The following is an 18867-nucleotide window of genomic DNA, read 5'->3' on the forward strand; positions in this document are numbered from 1 at the left end:
GGCATGTACCTAAATTTGCTGCATTTCGAGCGTTCGGAAGGAAGAAAATTAGGAATAAGGACGCTGCGGCCGGCACAAAACGCTCACACGTAACGGCAGAGACCGCATGGATTGTAGTCAGACAGACAGGACATTAAAAGGCAGAAGATAGTTTAGTTTCAAAGTATTCAAAGGGAAGAAAAAGCATGTGGAAATAATATTAGAGAAGAGAGCTAGAGATAGAAGGCACTCATCAAGCTGGTTGAGGTGAGCATGCAATGCGTGGCAGACCCCTCTGGGATCAAAGTGAATAATACTTCAACAACACTGTTGGAAGGCCTTATGGTAGTGTAGGGATGTGCAGGTAAAAGTACAAGGTGCCCAGAGCCCACCGTGTAGTAGGATCACCCAATACCCATCCTAAATTGACACTTGGTGCTCTGTGAGAGCGCAGTTGGGCTGTAATGTTATTTGCAAAAGCAGAAATGAAAACGGCCTCTTTCATTAAATGATACCTAGAAATCGTGTAATTCTTTATACATTAACTATAGCGCATGTTTATGTTTTATTTAAAGCAGCAATGCGGGTCTCACTTTTTTTTTTATTACAGTATTTTAGCCGGGGGGTCTCTGGAGCGGAACCGAGTTCATTTTGGCTCCGGGGACCCCTGCTTCTAGAGATACTAACCTCTGTAGGGGGCGCCGATATCTTATTTCAGTTTGAATGTCCGGGTAACGCAGTCCTGTAGGAAGCGGCACTGGATGACCTCTCGGCTTCCTATTAGACCCTGCGACGCGTAGGGTCGCCAGGTGTCCAGTATTGAACTGGACCGTCCTATATTTGGACACACTGTCCAGTAAAAAAAATAAGAGGTCATACTAGACATGTGTATACCGGTATTACCTCTCTGGACATAGTGACGGGACTGGCTTTGGGGGGCCCACAGGAATTCCCTGCACAAGGAGAGAGCAGGGCATTACCCAGCAGCAGCCAACCAGGAGGAGGAAACAGCATGGAGCAGTGAGGTGTGTGTGTGTCTTGAGAGTGTCGCACCTATGACAATTGTGTCCAGTATTTTTGGAGAAGCCACCTGGCAACCCTAGACACGGGACATTTAAACGCTGCCATTACGTTAGGCACACCGTTTCTCTGACAGCTGAGATAGTGGCACCCCCTACGGAGGTATCTCTGGAAGCAGAGGGTCCACAGAGCTGAAATTAACACAGTTCAGCTCCAGAGACCCCCTGCTTCAACCCTGTAATCGAAAACAAAAAGTGAAACCCGCATTGCTACTTAAGAGCTGCAACAGTGCTACAATTTGTTTATATTTCTTAGTTCAAAAGAGGGAGACTTTGATTGCAGATTTGTGGAAACATTTGTAAACCTTCCAGCTTGTAACCCCACTCCTTGCAATTGAATACTGTTTTTTTACCTGAATTATGAAAGGCGGTACTTGTTCTCATATCTATTATGTTGCAAACTGCTCCCAAGCTGGTGCAAAACTGCGTCAATGTAGCAAGGTGCTTTACTCCATTTTTTACTCCAAATTGATTCACTTACACCTTGTGTGTTTTGGAGACTCGTTATCAGAGAGTCAGCGCAATATTGTAATGAGAGGGATCAAAAGTTGCCCCTATAACTGGCGCAGTTTCCCCCTCTGCATAAATTGCATCTGCCAGGTCTAAGTGGCGCCAGCCTCTGCTCCAAAGATCTGCGGCAAATGTAAGTAGCGAGTCTCGTACATAAGTCGCTGGAAATATTTGCCCTGTGGTTTGGAGCAGATTGCCCCGTTTTGTTTACATATCCCCCTAAGTTTTACCCTACCTGGACTTATTGAGCTCAGCGCGGTTAATTCATTTTATTCCTAAATGCTTCATATGACTTTTTTCTTTTCCTTCATAGGCCAGTCTTAAGGGTCGATTTACAAAACTGGGGCAAAACCAGTGCAAAAAATAGCACCATATTCAGCAAAGAAAATGATCCAAACTTGAAAGCAATTCCAGTTTTTCTTGTGATACATTTGATGCAATGCTTTTGCTCCAGATTTGCAGCCAGGAGACGTTAGTAACAACCCCCCTTCCTTGTTTAACAGCTTTTGCTTTATTATTTATTTTAACGCTTTAAAATGAGCAGCTAGAGGTTTCCAATCGGTCGGTGCTTAAGGAGCTGTGAAGTCAGCACTCCAGCAGTAGCAGTGGGGTTATTAATATGGTGATGTGACAGCTATTGGAAGATCTGAGTCTTAAGACTGATGAGCGGCCAAAAGAACCCCTTACCAGAAAGGCTGCTAAGGTTAGTGTCACCTACCCCTTATCTTATCAGAAAGACCCTTGAAGGGACAATCTTTCCTACGACCAAAGTATAAGTGGCACAGAGATGTTTATGGGGTCAGTCCCTCCTATGACCAAACTGTATTAATGAGTGACGTTTATGGGGTCACATCTGGGTAATCGGTGCCTCTTTTATCTTTACACGTATACTTTTTTTGTTTGTTTATCGCTTTTTAAAGTTAGTTTATGGTGAGCTGAGACTTGGGAGGGGTTTAGTTTCCTCTAGCTGCTCCCTTTTGTCTCCTGTCATGGTGTGTTCAACAAGAGTTTTCACAGGCAAAGCCCCCCTCTCCATATCTTTATTGGCTAACTGATAAGAATAGGGCTAGGGGTAAAGAAATCACTTGATTTATACACACACGCACACACACGCACTTCCCCATGCAAAGGCCCCAAGGAAATGCAACGTCCACTTCATTTTTAAAAATCTAAAAGCATCCAAATTTCTGCTAATAGGATGGTTAGATTGGTTTAGGAAAGCCAATTAGACTGTTAAAGTATTTGGGATTTTTGCCCCTTAAGGCATGGCATTCCTGTAACAGAGCTGAGTTCAATGAGCACATTAGAACGGTTCTGGGTTGGTGTAAAAGTACGCAACCAAAGTATATGTCCAAAATCAGGTATATCTGCATGCTAAACACAGCTGCAGAATTTGATATGAGACGCACATCGGTGCAGCTTTCTGCCATTGCACAGACAGTACCCACCTTCCTCAGGTCCCTTTACCTGTAGGGCAGTACTGGGTAGTTTTAGTTTACATTTTTTTTACATTCAGGCAAATCAAACCGTTGTGCAGCAGTGGTTTGGGAAATGCTCAGGCAGCGGCAAACTGCTCAAGTAGATGCTAAAAGGATGAAGTGGAGGCGAGAAAGACATGGCATACAGTACCACAGACTATGATAGCAGCGCCCACACTAGAGCACTCGTCTCTCCCTCTCTTTCCCCTTATGCTTTGTGCACCCCTGCCTAGTATGTTGCATTGCTCTGGCACCCAAAGCAGTCTTGACTTGTTGCCAACGGAGCGTGCATTTTAGCTCCTTCGCTGTCAGGGGGGTCTGAAACTGCCGTTACTGGGATTAATCCTCTAAAACATTAAGTGTCGCTGCTTTTGAGCCATCTGAATTGGAAGCAGATGCTTGGCAGAGCGGTTCAGCATGCAGCAGCCCCATAAGTGAGCTGCCTGTGGATAACCCCTTTGGGACGCTTCCTATAGCCGGGCAGACAGAAGAAGGGGCGCTTGTAATGCAGTGGATCATGTGGCCAAACCCTGCATTGCATAGTTAGTGGCTAACCTGAAATTAGCTGCAGAAAGATCACAGCTATGTGATTACGGCACCTTTTTATTCCGTTTCAAAAGCTAATCACGAAATATGAGAGCGCTCACATGCACACCCCTCTGGTTGCCAGGTTAGGTAAATGATCCAGTGATCTTGTAAAGATTTTAAAGGGATTGCATGCTATAGGAAAATGGTGGTTCCTGCATGAGTAGGTCATGTTCTCTCCCACTGGATTACGTTCCCACTACATGTAAATGGTTTTCTAGAATGGCTAAAAAATAAAAAAATATTTTATTGTAAAGAATAGGCAGAAATTAGAAAGACATCCTGAATAAAGTTATATATTCCCCATAGAGATCAGTGCATTTGGGTTACAAGAAAACTACACATTCATGAAGGTCTACAGCAAAGTCTATTCACGGCTTTATACCTTTGTGTAAAATAAAGGAAGAAAGACATTGAACAGCCTCAATATGATGGGTTTTCTTTTTGTCGTCTCTTCTTTCAGTACCTGTAGAGTCTCTTTTCTTATTCTCTGTAAGTGACCATGTATCAGAGACACCAGCTTTGCATCTCCAAACTGATCTAAAAAAGGATTCAAACGAGATCCCCCTCCCCCATTAATAGTAAGGCCATAGAACATTCTAAAAAAGGTGAGAAAGGGGGTGACATGGGTGGAGTGGCTGATTTAACCTATACCACACTATGGTCGAAGCCATTTAGAGTTTTGTCATATACCACAGATATGTACAAGTAGATAAGTGTCCATGCATGTTACTATGGAGTCCTCCGATTGGCCAGTGTTGCCATCACGGTGAATAAACCAGAACAGTTTTCATTTATAACACCGTTTCACCCTTCCGGTCCACTAGATGAGCCTCCTCCGGGTGCTTTGGCACTGTTTCGTAACCTGTGGTATTTGACGCCTGCCTGAACGATGCCCGTGGGTGGCCCAGGAGCCTGAAACCAGCCCAGATTGCCCGTGCCTCCTTCAGCACATCTTGCTTGATGCTGTCGCTCACAAAGATGTTGATAAATGGGTCCAGGGCACTGCTGAGGCTGGTCAGGGCGAACGAGATGCGATAGGCGGGGCGGATGTTCGCCTCAATATTGCAGGTGCACTTGTTCATGTCGCTGACGTAGGAGCGGATGAAGAGCACCACGTGGTAGGGGAGGTAGCAGATGACGAAGATGACGGTCATGGACATCAAGAGCCTGATGATCTTGTGCTTCTGCTCTTTCTCCAAGCTGGGGCTCCGATGAACGACCCGGACGATGGAGCAGTAGGAGAAGACAAGAAGCAGCAGGGGGACGAGGAATACAACAAAGACGCGGAAATAATTGACATGAGCCATCCACTGATCCATGGGGTACTTCTCATAGCAAAGCTTCACGTTCTGGCTGGAGTTAAAAAGCTCGTCACGGCCGAGAAAGACAGAATGCGAGCCCAGGATAAGCAGCCAAACCGCGACACAGATTAACACGGCGGCCTTCATAGTCCGGAGGGTCCTGGCCCGAAGAGGAAAGACAGTGGCCACATAGCGGTCAACAGCAATGCAGCTGAGGAAGGACATGGTGGTGTAGAGGTTGGCATTGAAGAAGAAACCTACGATTTTGCAGGTGAGAGGCCCAAAGAGCCAGTCGTCCTTGGCTGTGTAGGCAATCCATACTGGGAGTGTGAAGATGTACATGAGGTCAGAGGCGCAAAGGTTGGCAAGATACACACCAAGCACATTACGCCGTCTCACATGTTGGACAATGACGCCAACAGCCGTCAGGTTCCCAACCAGCCCGATGATGAAAACGAGGCCATAGATAATCGGGAAGAGCGTGGCCTCGTATTTATCCGGGTAAGAGCAGGACTCTTTACACGCCATAGGATATTTTTGGTACTTCCACAATCGCCTAGAAAAAGGAAAACAAAAAATGATCACGGTTAAAAAAAAAAAAGAATTCTCATTAGAAGTAATGCTGTTTCTCTCCCAAACAAAGGAGGGGGAGGGAAGCTTTTTTTAAAGAAACTTGCTTTTCTGAATTTAGATGGGGAGGTAAAGGATGGTGGGTGAGTGAGTGGCATGTCTAATGGAACACACCAGTTCTTATTAAACACATTTTTAAAGTACTCGAAACATTGACCTTAATGGGCATACAGGAGGCATTCATTTTACGCGCACATGCACATGCACACGCACACACACACACACACACACACACACACACACACTATTTCTCTCTGACTTGGCAATATGTTTCTAACTTTTAGACCGCACTTATAGTACTGGAGACACAACCGAGGACGTCGCCATCGGCGAAAGTTGGATTTTTAGCAACGTCGCTGGCGACAAGGCCAGCGACATCACTAAATGGGGTGGGCCGCGCAATTTGATTGGTTTAGAGACAGTCATGTGGCAACTGTCTCTAAAAAAATTAAAATTTACTCAGCTTCCAAATTTTTATGCGCGATGTAGCTCCGTCGCCGTTGCACTTATACTTTATCCTTTATCTATACTTACTTATTGATCCAGAGGAAGGCAAACAAAACCCCCAGAGTCATAACATCCAATGATATCTCATAAGGGGAAAAGTAAATTCCTTCCGGACTCCAAGAATTGGCAATCAGATGAATCCCTGGATCAACATCCTTCCCATGTATACTTTTTTGGTATGGATGTCAAACTTTTTTTTTTTAACAAATCTATTGTATCTGCCATCACAGTCTCCATGGGTAATGAATTCCACATTGTAACTGCCCTTACTGTAAAGAACCCTTTCCTTTGTTGCTGGTGAAATCTCCTTTTCTCCAACCTTAAGGGATGGCCCCGAGTCCTTTATTCTGCTTGTGGGATGAATAGTTCTTTTGAAAGCTCCTTGTACTGTCCCCGAATATATTTGTATATAGTTATCAAATCCCCTCTTAGACGCCTCTTTTCTAATGTAAATATATCTAATTTAGCTAGCCTCTCCTCGTAAGTTAGATTGTCCATCCCCTTTATTAATTTGGTGACTTTTATCTGCACTCTCTCTAGTTCCATAATGTCTTTTGTAAGGAGTGGCGCCCAAAATTGTACTCCATATTCAAGGTGTGGTCTTACTAATGCTTTTTAAAAAGGGTATAATTATGTTTACTTCCCTTCCATCCATTGCCCGTTTAATGCAAAATAAGATCTTGTTTGCCTTTGAAGCTACTGCATGACATTGGGCACTATTGCATAGCCTGCTGTCTACAAGCACTCCTAAATCCTTCTGCATCAAGGATTCCTCCAGTTTATCCCCATTTAATGTGTAAGTCGCCTGTTTATTCTTGCATCCCAAATGCATAACCTTACATTTATCTGTATTAAACCTCATCTGCCATTTACCTGCCCAAGTTTCCAGTCTGTCCAAGTCCTTCTGGAGAGAAATTACATCCTGCTCTGATTCTATTACCTTACACAATTTAGTATCATCAGCAAAGATGGAGACTTTGCTCTCGATCCCAACCTCAAGATCATGAATAAAAAAAGTAAAAAAGCAGTGGTCCCAGTACCGATCCCTGAGGTACTCCGCTCACGACCCTAGCCCAACCTGAAAAAGTTCCATTTATAACAGCCCTCTGTTGTCTGTCCTTCAATGAGTTTTCAATCCAGGTGCACATATTTTTACTGAGTCCAATTTTCTTTATTTTGTACACCAACCTCATGTGGAACCGTATCAAAAGCCTTAGCAAAATCTAAGTAGACCACATCAACTGCATTATCGTGGTCTAAATTCCTACTTACCTCCTCAAAGAAACAAATAAGGTTAGTTTGGCATGATCTATCCTTCATAAATCCATACTGACTATTACTAATGATTTTGTTTTCCATTAGGTATTCCTGAATATAATACTTCAAGTAGTTTCCCCACTATTGAAGTCAGGCTTACAGGTCTGTAATTCCCCGGTTGTGATCTAGCTCCCTTTTTAAAAATATAGGCACCACATCTGCTTTACGCCAATCTTGTGGTACTGAGCCTGCGGAAATGGAGTCCTTGAATATTAAATATAATGGTTTTGGCTATTACTGAGCTTAGCTCCTTGAGAACTCTTGGATGTATGCCATCGGGGCCAGGTGCCTTATTTACTTTAATTTTTTTCAAGTCGCTTATGAACTTCTTCCTCAGTTAACCAATTATTCATTAATATGGAGGTTGTGGCTTCCTCCTGCGGCACAACAATTGAACTTGATTCTTCCCTGGTAAACACAGAGGCAAAGAATTTGTTTAATACCTCAGCTTTTTCCTTATCTCCAATAATCTGCCTACCCATATCACACTGAAAGGGTCCTATATTTTTTCTCTTTTTTGTTATTAAGGTACTTAAAGAACAACCCTAAAAAGTTCTATTGCAATCCTTTTTACATTATCCATTTTTGCTAATTTGATTGCCCTTTTGCAATTTGTGTTACATTCCTTATACTTCTGATACGATGTCTCTGTCCCTTCTGACTTAAAGAATCTAAACGCCTTCCTCTTCTTGTCCATTTCCTGCCCTACCTGTTTATTTAGCCACATTGGTCAAAACCAATTTCCTTGACACTGTTTCCATTCATTTCCGCCCCCGTGACCCGCTGCTTCTGGAGATACTTGCCTCTATAGGTGGTGCCGGTAGCCGCTCCGCTAGCTGTGTTCATGTAACAACGGCGTTTCAAAGCTCCCGCGCCCTGTGGGCCAATAGGAAGACGTGAAGTCAGCGGATGCGGCTTCCTATTGGCCCGTGTGACGCGGGAGCTTTAAACTTTGCCGAGATACCGGCACCCCCTTTTTGAGGTCTGTTAGGGAGCAGTAGGTCCCCGCTAATGGGGTTCAGCTCTGAAGACCCCCTGCTTCAATTCTGTTAAACAGTGTAAAAAAAAAAAATATTTCTTTATAGAAATATAAAAATCATGAATGGTGACTAAAGGCATTAATTAAAACACTAAGTCTTGGTGTCGAATGATTTGGACTGTAAGGTTTTTCCTCACACTAGAGGGCAGCAGAAAACGGTCACGGTTTAGAATTTAGAGTGTTTTAATAATAGACACTTATCTAGGCTAATAGCTAAAATAATAGACACTCATTTAATGTTGTGAAATTGCTTCACCCTCCCCCCCCCCCCCCCGTATAGTCATATTGATTTGAATGGAGCGAATCTCTTCTCCGGGGCTGGGAAGTAGCTTCCCAGCATAATAAATACAGCCTGTAGACCCATCCTGGTGTTGTTCTTTTTTTATTATTAGTCATTTCCATTACTTACTTTTTTTAAAAACAACTTATTTTTTTTCCCCTCAAAATAATTAGGGGGGAAAAAAAACAATCAATTCAAAAACACACAGGAACACAAAGGGATACGGACAATATACAATAGTTGCAGAATAATAACAAAAATTCTAAATACATGTTAACCTCTTGGCTGACATAGTAGCTACAAATACTCTAGCATAGCAGTATGCGTTGCAGGACCCTCCGGCAGTGAAGAGGTTAACCTGCCACTCCCCGGGCTTTAGAGGTTGCCGTATAACTTCTGCGTCCCGTAAAAAGCTTTCAGCCTCTTTGCGAACAGGAGGTGCTCTTCATGTTATTATACAGCGCTGCAAAGCTTTGTCGGCACTGGAGGGGTTAAATGATCGCACAGCAAAATAGTTCCAACGGTTACGTTAAAGCAGCCATTTCCCCCTTTAATATGTGCATCAATACAATCCACACAATTATAAGTAATTGGCCAAGTTGCCGTTCGATCCGTTCTCCTGTAATTGATTGGCGAAGATTGGGCTCGGGGGTTCACTTGGGGATTTGCTGTCAGTGCAGCAGAAGAGGACCAAAGATGCAAAGTTCTGTGGGTAAGATCATGTGACCAGGCAGTCACTAGATACAATTGGTGCACTGCTAGAGAGAGACAAGGTCTCAAAAAGGGGTGTGCCAGAGCCTGTCTCAGGAGAGGAAGTGGATGGGACTTTGTTTCTATAGAAAGCATTTACAAAAAATGCTTGTAACATTATAATACATTAAACATGTCAGTGTTATTTAAAAAAAATTAAATGCTGCAAGTATTCTCATAGTACACAATGGATTTTTTTTTTTTTTAAACCACGTAGAATATTGCTTGGTCTGCAGCTTTTTAAGGTGGTAAAGCATTAAAAAAAAAATGAAAAATATTTCAACTAATTATTTACACAAATCTCAAGCATTTGCTAATTCATGCAAATCAAAGCTTCATCTACCATAGTGAGTGCAATATTCCCAATTTACAGTTTCTCTTTGATTTCCTGTATGGCCAGATATCCCCAGAGTTTCCGACTTGAGATTTTAAAGTTTTATAGAGTCTCTCCGTTAACAAATATATATCCTAACAAATATACAAAAGATCTAGCTGTATACTGCAGTACTGGATTGCAATTTTAAAGTTGAGAGACATTAGAAAAGGTTTGGAAAGCTTGGTGCACGTGTGAAGCAGAGGCCTATGAGGTTTGGAAAGCTCTACATGTGTAGAAGAGACCTGTGAGGTTTGGAAAGCTTTGTACATGTGAAGAAGAGACCTGTGAGGTTTGGAAAGTTCTGTACATGTGAAGGAGACCTGTGAGATTTGGAAAGCTCTGTACATGTGAAGAAGAGACCTGTGAGTTTTGGAAAGCTCTCTGCATGTGAAGAGGAGACCTGTGAGGTCTGGAAAGCTCTGTGCATGTGAAGAGACCGCACATTAATGCTTCCCTTACTCCTCCTATCGCTCCACATAACTGCTCCTTAAATCTCCCATTGACTGTTCCCAGACCACAAGCCGACGCACACAAGAGCAAAATAGGAGCAAAGAGACGCAGAATGAAAAAGGTTTATGTCAATTTAGCTGCCAAATGACCTTGATAGATAGCTGCCAAAAGCACTTTACAAATACTTAATTTTAAGTGACACAAACACACACACACACACACACACACACACACACACACACTTCCATTGCACATTCTAGTGTAAATAATTGAAAACAATAAGAATACAATGTGGGAAGAAGAAATTATATAATATTTTTTTTTTCTCGGATACACACACACACACACACACACACACACACGACACAATTGTCTAGCTCTAGCTTGTGAGAACTTTCCGCAGTTCCAACAAAATGTTAAATGTAGATGTGACCGATATGTAACAAACTGAATGGTTACCACACCACTAATTAATGAGTGATAAAGTCACCCAGCAATATTGGAATCTCTGCAGAAAGGACGGAACCTTACACAGTTATTAACACTTATCTGGGTTACAATATCATATCTGCCAACTCCAGGTTACAGTGACAATCCAGTCTGGGCTCTCTTATACCATAAATTGCCAAGAGACCGGCAAACGGGAACACAGAGCCAGGATCGAATCAGGAGTCAGTTAGCACAGATATTCCGGAAAATGTGGAATATCAGATAATATGTATACCGCAAGCAGAGGAAAGACTGATTCAACTCAAATACTGTATATGCCAATATTTAGTAAGCAGTTGTCTGCCATATAACACATTACAGCCCATTCACGTCAACGAGTCTAAGTCAGAAGACTGCTAAGTACTGTACATATGGGCAGACAATTTAGTGGGGCATGTTGTGTTTTATAATAACCATTAGTATCTGCACATTCTCAACCCTACACAGCAAACACCACTTTGCTGCCCGGGAGACCTGTGATGGCGTAGCAAATAGAGATCACATAGGCCTGGATAGTACTTTGTAGGCAGTGCCATCAGCTCCTAACGTTTTTGGATTGAAACATTTATCAATTATAAAAGGGCCCTCCTTTTGCTCGCTTCCCCTGTGAATTAAAACAGTCTGCCGGTTAATTTTACACCGACTTCCGATTCTGCAAACCTGCATTTCCAGCCACGGAGGAAATGACCACGTGTCCACAGCAAGACCGACAGCAGCAAGCGGAACAATGCTGATTTCTATCAGTGAGATTCCACACTGACGTCAAAAATCAGCGAGACCGACTGCAGATCCGCGATAAAATATATTCCGACATGTATGCCGAGACTATACTACATGTTATAAAAAAAATGTAACAAAGATAAACAAAGCATCTGGTTCAAGGATAGAAGATCCCATTGGTTTAAAATGTGCTCTATTTTTTCTTTTCATCACCTTTTCGCCTTTATATGCACAGAAACTGCATATAAAAAAGGCTTCTAGCTGCAAAACTGGGGCAAAAACATGCACAGGGTTTATCCAATGTACAAGTCCCAATGAAAGGGCTAGACTTTCTTTGGTTAAAAAAGTAAACAGTAAAACTGCTGTTGCTTTCATTTTCTTTGATTAATACGGGGAATATCAGTATCAACCCAACTCCTCCCCATCGTGCAGAACCAGTATTTCTTGTCCAAGTCCCTGATTTACATAGCAATAAGCGCCGCTACTGATCCACACAGGGATACAAATGTAATGACAGAGCCTCATGCAGTCAGATTGTTAATGCTGGGGTTTTTTCCCCATCCATAAGACTTAAATACACAGCCCAAAACGGGTGAAAAATATACTACCATCAGATTTATCAAACAAGGAAATCCCATTGGTCCCAATAGGAACGTCCTTCCTCTGCACATTGGATGCAGTTTTCCTGCCTCTGTTTGCAGCCGGGACACTTTGATAAAGAACCTTAAAATTCTCCGAAGCATTAAAAGCCGAAACAAAAATCCATATCACGACACGAGTCGCTGTGTTTCTATTCCTAGATGTGTCACCTTTAAAGCCACTTAATAGACATTTATTGAGGTTGCAATATAGTGATCGTACTATACAAACCCCTTCCATTTGGGATATGTCTTACCCTCTCTCTCCCCGGGACACCAGATTGTAGGTATAAAAACTACAAACAATGAATGGCCAAGCACGCATTTGTACTTCTCTTATACGAGAAGGCGAGGGTTTCCGAAATACGGCATATGGGGTACACATTGGAAGAATGCTGCAGTACAGGCGTGGCCAACTGCAGTCCTCAGTGGCCACCAACAGGTCATGTTTTAAGGATATCCCTGCTTCAGCACAGGTGGCTCAGTCATAATTACGCCACCTGTGCTGAAGCAGGGATATCCTTAAAACATGACCTGTTGGTGGCCCTTCAGGACTGGCGTCTGTCACCCCTACTGCAGTCCTGGCAAAGCTGCATTGAGCAGCGCTATGTTGGGAAGATCATTCCAATAGCTTAAAAAAGGTAAAAACATTATTTAGATCCATTGTTCTTCAGCATGGAGCACGTGGATCTCACACACTGCATTGTGACATCCTTCACTTTGAAATAGGAGATTTGAAGGCAATAACTAGGATAAGAAATGATACTTGGCAGTATGTTGCTTCCCTTTGTTTACATTTCCAATATTTACCTAGGATTTTTGTACATTTTCAATAAATAACCTAACACAGAATACTGTTACTGACAGAGGGGTAGCAGCAGTCTAGGGGTTAACACTGCCCATCCTTGATTTAGGATGGAGGAACCTCAAAAGACTTAACCCTTTTGCTTGCAACCAACGGGTTCGATATAGGCGATTCAGCAGCAGAGAGAAGTCTCAAGCCAGCAGGTAATAAGTAGTGTCATTTCACAGCCAAGTCCGGCTTCCATGGTAAGGAGTGGTCTCCCACACCTAGAGTCCAGTATGTACTTTGGTTTGGTGCGTACACAGCAGACCGGCATTCCTTTGCCCAGCGCTATTGCACACATCATTCGGATACTGCCTCTTGCCCTTCTTGGCTTTCCTCCGAGATGCCAGCCAAAGCCAGAGAGCCCGGAGCTCCACCAGGAGGTCCCGCTTCACGCCGTCGCTGACGAAGATGTTGATGAAGGGATCGAGGGCGCTGCTGAGGCTGGTGAAGGCGAAGGAGACGCGGTAGGCGGGACGGATGCTCCTCTCAATGCTGCAGTTGCAAGAGTCCAAGTCGCTTAAGTAGGAGCGAATGAAAAGCACCACGTGGTAGGGAAGGTAGCAGAGCACAAAGATGGCAGTCATGGACATCAAAAGGCCAGTGATCCTCCTCTTCTGCTCGGCCTCCAAGCAGGCAGTGCGCTGGATGACTCGGATTATTGAGCAGTAGGAGAACACGAGGAGCACCAGTGGTATCAGGAAAACAATGAAGATTCGGAAGTAATTGAGGTGAGCCATCCACTTCTCCATGGGGTACTTCTCGTAGCAGAGTTCCACATTTTGGCTGGAGGTGAAGAGATCGTCCCGGCTCAAGAAGACGAAATGGGAACCCAAAATGAGCAGCCAAACAGCGGCACATATTATGATGGCGGCCTTCATGCTCCGTAGTGCTCGGGATCGCAGCGGGAAGACCGTGGCCACAAAGCGATCCGCGGCTATGCAACTGAGGAAGGAGATGGTGGTGTACAGGTTGGCGTTGAAGAAGAAACCTACAATCTTGCAGGTGAGTGCCCCGAAGAGCCAGTCCTCCTTGGCCGTGTAGACGATCCAGACGGGGAGCGTGAAGATGTACATGAGATCGGAGGCACAAAGGTTGGCTAAATACACACCCAGAATGTTCCTCCTCCTGACCAGCTGGACAATGACTCCGACAGCCGTCAGGTTGCCCAGCAGGCCAACGGTGAAGACAGTGCCGTAGATGATGGGGAAGAGGGTGGCCTCGTATTTGGCAGGAAACGGACACGACTCGTTACACATTCTCCCACGGCGAGCTCAGCCACGCTCCTGTTCCTAGCAAAAGACAGCAAGTAGAAACATAACTCCCCGACTCTGCGTAATGAGGCTGTGGTTATTCCTACTGCATGTTCAGTTCTCATTGTGTAAAGATTTCTCCACCACACTATACAGAAGGGTGCCAGTTTTCATTGAGTTCCCTAAAAACGTGTCGTCGTCCCCCGCCCCAAGTGTGTTTCAAAGAGCCTTACAGAAAAGCTCGTGGCAAGCGTTTCTTTGCTTTAAGAAACATTAAAACAACATCCAAAACTAACATAAATAAGGCTGGTAATCTGCTTTAAAAGGGCATTAGTCAGCTCTGTTTGAAGAGAGGTAATTTGGGGTGGGGGCATCATTTAAGCTTTGTAACAAGAAGAAAGTACTTAGCCAGGTAACATCTCTTCATCTATTTTTAGCATTTAAACGTGTCACTTAAGCCTAAAAGCCAAACTGGGTGCTGGTTAAGGAATCAGGATCACCGACTGAGGGTATGTAGCAGAGATTCAAAAGATGCAGTGATCACAGCCATTAAGCGTTTTTTAGAAAGTGATGAACCTGCAAAAAAATGTTTTACGTCAATACTGGTTAACAAAACACAAAACTCCAGCAAGCTCTTTTTGGGAACCCCTGAGCCCCCACAAAATTATCTGGTAGTGTTAGGACTTGCGAACAGGTGTCTGCCTTGTCGTGGCTCGCAAGCTTACAACGCTTTGGCCAAAGGGTTAAACTAAATGACCCCTTTTCAAGAGAATATATAAAGTATTTTACTGTGTATTTTTGTCATGTTGGATGTAGCATTGGGCTTCTCTGTCGTCTGTTATGTCAATACTGCCCCGGAAGAGTAAATTATTGGGGAGCAAACTGTACAAGACAAATCATGCTTCCAAGCAGGATTTTGTAAAAGGTGCAAACACAATACTATTAAATAGACGATTTTGCTACTGTTACCTAATATACCTAATATAATTCTTTAACGCTTTAGAGCCACTTCCTTCCCTGTTTCATGCTATAGCAGAGACGTCAACCCCCTAGGGACCAAAACCTGTCTTCGGACTGGAAAAAGTGCAGTTTTTTTTTTCAAAAGTGTGACTCCACTGACGTCTGTGAGACGCCGATGCTAAAAATAAGCGAGACTCAGAGGAGAGCAGGAAGAGCCGGCGTGTCTGCTGCCGCACTCCAGCCATATCCACTTGCAACCTTTTGAGGACGGAAAATAAAATGCTGCTACGTGCATGAAATAAACCATCTTGATTTGAACGGTATAGTGGCGTCATAAGGGGTGGGGGGGGGGGGGGGGAAATACACAGCAAAGTGTTGCAGGTCGTGGCAGGGAAGGGGTTAAAGTGAACACCCAGTGATTCAATGACTCCTTAACGAGATTTCCATCTGGGAGGAATTTTCCGTCCTGTACATAAAAGGTCTCAAGTGGTCTAATTTCCGCCCTGGCCAAACATCCAAGGACAGAGGTTCCCCCTGGTAACTTATAGATGGCAGGGTAGACTGTCTGCCAAAAGCAAATATTAGGACTGGTCTTAACCCGGATTGTGTGCTGACGTTTGCACTGTTTTCCCTGCACCCTATCAGCGCTGGGCTACCTCCTTTATATTCATTGTATCAGAGGGAAATAGAAAACATTAAAGTCCCAATACATTTCTACGGCAATGTTTTTAACCCTTTCACTGCTAGGGGGTCAGAAACGTTGCCACTCTGTCAACAAAACAGGGTTAATGGTTCTTGGTTTTTGTGTAATCGGCTGCCTTGGAAATAGTCAGCCACCCTTCGAGCAACTATTGTAACTTGTAAAACAGGAAGGTTTCACTTCTTGTCAGGAACATGGAATTCAAGCACATCCGCTACTTGTTTATCCGTTCTTTTCCCCAAAATCTGACGCGTACTGTATGGGTCATTTTTAAAGTCAGTCTGTAAACACGGTGAACTGATACTTGGAAGGGGTTTGATTTCCGTGGGCTGATCGCTTTTGTCCATTGTCCACGTGTGTTCAACAAGAGTTTGCATGGGCAATGCTCAAATGCTCAAATGCTTTTCCTCATCTTTATTGAATTTCTGATAAGGACAGGGTTAATGTGAAAAGCTCACCCCCCCCCTCCCCCCCATCCCTTTTCCACAAACAGTGGAACATGCAGTCATATGTATTGGAAGTGTTTTTAACGGTGTAGCAAACTTCAATAAGGTTATTATTTCCTTGAATAATAACTTTGTGGGATTGGGAATATATATTACATATATCAAATAAAGAATATCACTTGTGAGCACATTTACATGTCTTAAACAGGTCGGCAACCCTGCTTTTCACCATTATCACCTAGCACAGCGGTGCGCAAACTGGGGAACGCGCAAGATTATTTAGGGGGGCGCAGGCGGCGTGTGGCGAAACCTGGGGGCGGGCAGAGCTGTGCGCGGGCGGCAAGAAGCTCCATGCTGCTGCTTCTCTGTGCTGTAGGGGCGGGGCTTCTCTTTGCGCACAGACAACCCCTCCTCCTGTCTGTTTGCAGTAGCACACGGGGGACCGGAGCAGGCTTGCACCCCCCCCCCGCCCCCCAGGTGAAAAAGTGTGTGACTGTTATGATTGTATGTTGTGTTGTGTCTGTGTTGGTTGTGATTGAGTGTGTGTGTTGTGATTGAGTTGTGATATGAGTATGTGTTCTGTGTGTGTTGTAATTGTGATTGAATGCAGCTGTGAGCAAACTGGGGTGCGCAAGATTATCTAGGGGGGGGGGCGCATGTGGTGTGTGGCAAAATCTGGTGTGCGCGGGCCGGCAGACGTTGTGCACGGGAGGGCGAAAAAGCTGTGCGCGGCCAAGAAGATGTGCGCAGGCGTGCGAACAGGATAGTGCAGGTGGCGGCCACGTGATAGTGTGTGTATGTGCGCGCATACGCACACGCTGGGGCTTTGTGGTACGGGGGAGGAGCACGTCCCAGCGCTGTGATGTCAAACGCCCCTCCTTCCGGTGTCTTCCCTACAATAGCGCTGTGTTCCTGCTCTCCTCCGCTGGCAGCCTGCTTCGCTGCGATCCTCTGCAAGTGAGAGGGTCGGCTGCCACTATATGTATGTATGTATGTCTTTATTTGTATAGCGCCATAAAATGTACATAGCGCTTCACAGTAGTAATACATGTCATATAAATAACAAATATAAATAACAGATCATGGGAATAAGTGCTTCAGACATACTATAAAAGTAACATTAAGGAAGGAGTCCCTGCTCCGAGGAGCTTACAATCTAATTGGTAGGTAGGGAGAACGTACAGAGACAGTAGGAGGGAATACTAGTAAGTGCGTCTGCAGGGGGCCAAGCTTTGTGTCATGTGTCCATGATTATCCAGTGCTACTCATATGCTTCTTTAAGCAGATGTGTCTTAAGGTGGGTCTTAAAGGTGGTTAGCGAGGGGGCTAGTCGGGTATTGAGGGGAAGGGCATTCCAGAGGTGTGGGGCAGAAAGTGAGAAAGGTTTAAGGCGGGAGAGAGCTTTAGATACAAAGGGGGTAGTAAGAAGACTTCCTTGAGAAGAACGCAAGAGTCGTGATGGTGCATAGCGAGAAATTAGGGCTGAGATGTAATGAGGGGCAGAAGAATGTAAAGCTTTAAAAGTGAGCAGTAGAATTGAGTGTGAGATACGCGATTTAATCGGAAGCCAGGAGAGGGATTTCAGCAGGGGAGACGCTGAGACAGATTTAGGAAAGAGTAGAGTGATTCTGGCAGCAGTGTTTAGGATAGATTGTAGGGGAGACAGGTGAGAGGTAGGAAGGCTGGACAGCAGGAGGTTGCAGTAATCGAGACGTGAGAGAATGAGGGCCTGAGTCAGAGTTTTAGCAGTTGAGTAACAGAGGAAAGGGCGTATCTTTGTGATATTGCGGAGGAAAAAGCGACAAGTTTTAGAAACGTTTTGAATATGAGAGGAGAATGAGAGAGAGGTATCAAGTGTGACCCCTAGGCAGCGTGCTTGGGCTACTGGGTGAATGATCGTATTTCCAATAGCAATGTGGAAGGATGTAGTAGGGCCAGGTTTGGGAGGTAGTATAAGGAGCTCTGTTTTTGCCATGTTAAGTTTCAGTCGGCGGATGACCATCCAGGATGATATTCCAGACAGGCATTCAGAAACTTTGGTCTGTATAGCAGGTGTAAGGTCAGGGGTTGAAAGGTAAATTTGTGTGTCGTCAGCATAGAGGTGATATTTAAACCCAAAAGATGTGATTAGGTCACCTAGAGAGAGTGTGTAGAGAGAAAAGAGAAGGGGTCCCAGGACAGAGCCCTGGGGTACCCCCACAGAGAGATCAATAGAGGAGGAGGAGGTGTTAGCAAAAGAGACACTGAAGGTACGATGGGAGAGGTAAGAGGAGATCCAGGATAAAGCTTTGTTCCGAATACCAAGAGTATGGAGAATGTGAAGGAGAAGAGGGTGGTCCACGGTGTCGAATGCTGCAGAGAGGTCGAGTAATATGAGCAGAGTGTAATGACCTCTGTCTTTGGCAGCGTGGAGGTCGTCAGTTATTTTAGTGAGGGCTGTTTCAGTAGAGTGAGCAGAGCGGAAGCCAGATTGTAGAGGGTCTAGTACAGAATAGGTGTTGAGAAAGTGTAGCAATCGAGAGAATACAAG

The 18867-nt window shown here is 44.3% G+C and overlaps 3 protein-coding genes across 4 annotated transcripts in view; 1 reads left to right on the plus strand and 2 right to left on the minus strand.

Annotated features, from left to right (window-relative positions):
• The window catches only part of SPTBN4 (spectrin beta, non-erythrocytic 4), a 133654-nt gene extending 129605 nt beyond the window's left edge, over positions 1 to 4049 (plus strand). The window contains exons 39-40 of one of the 2 annotated variants that reach the window (XR_012802533.1): positions 1 to 246; positions 1882 to 4049. The gene's annotated coding sequence lies outside the window, so the exon portion shown is untranslated. The other variant, XR_012802532.1, reaches the window with a different exon arrangement.
• The window catches only part of LOC142498696 (G-protein coupled receptor 4-like), a 24513-nt gene continuing 9544 nt past the window's right edge, over positions 3899 to 18867 (minus strand). The window contains exon 2 of the mRNA XM_075606987.1: positions 3899 to 5491. Coding sequence (XP_075463102.1) covers positions 4426 to 5463 — 1038 coding nt within the window. The 5' untranslated portion in view covers positions 5464 to 5491 and the 3' untranslated portion in view covers positions 3899 to 4425. The remainder of the gene's footprint in view (positions 5492 to 18867) is intronic.
• On the minus strand, positions 8916 to 14651 carry LOC142498694 (G-protein coupled receptor 4-like). The gene has a single exon (XM_075606981.1). The coding sequence runs from the start codon at positions 14235 to 14237 to the stop codon at positions 13203 to 13205; it is 1035 nt and encodes a 344-aa protein (XP_075463096.1). The 5' UTR covers positions 14238 to 14651; the 3' UTR covers positions 8916 to 13202.

Source organism: Ascaphus truei, chromosome 7 (assembly GCF_040206685.1).
Source record: "Ascaphus truei isolate aAscTru1 chromosome 7, aAscTru1.hap1, whole genome shotgun sequence".
Classification (NCBI taxonomy): domain Eukaryota; kingdom Metazoa; phylum Chordata; class Amphibia; order Anura; family Ascaphidae; genus Ascaphus; species Ascaphus truei.

What these genes read in the sequence shown, in the direction of transcription:
- LOC142498694 (XM_075606981.1), bottom strand. Translation starts at nt 14,237, where the DNA reads ATGTGTAACGAGTCGTGTCCGTTTCCTGCCAAATACGAGGCCACCCTC.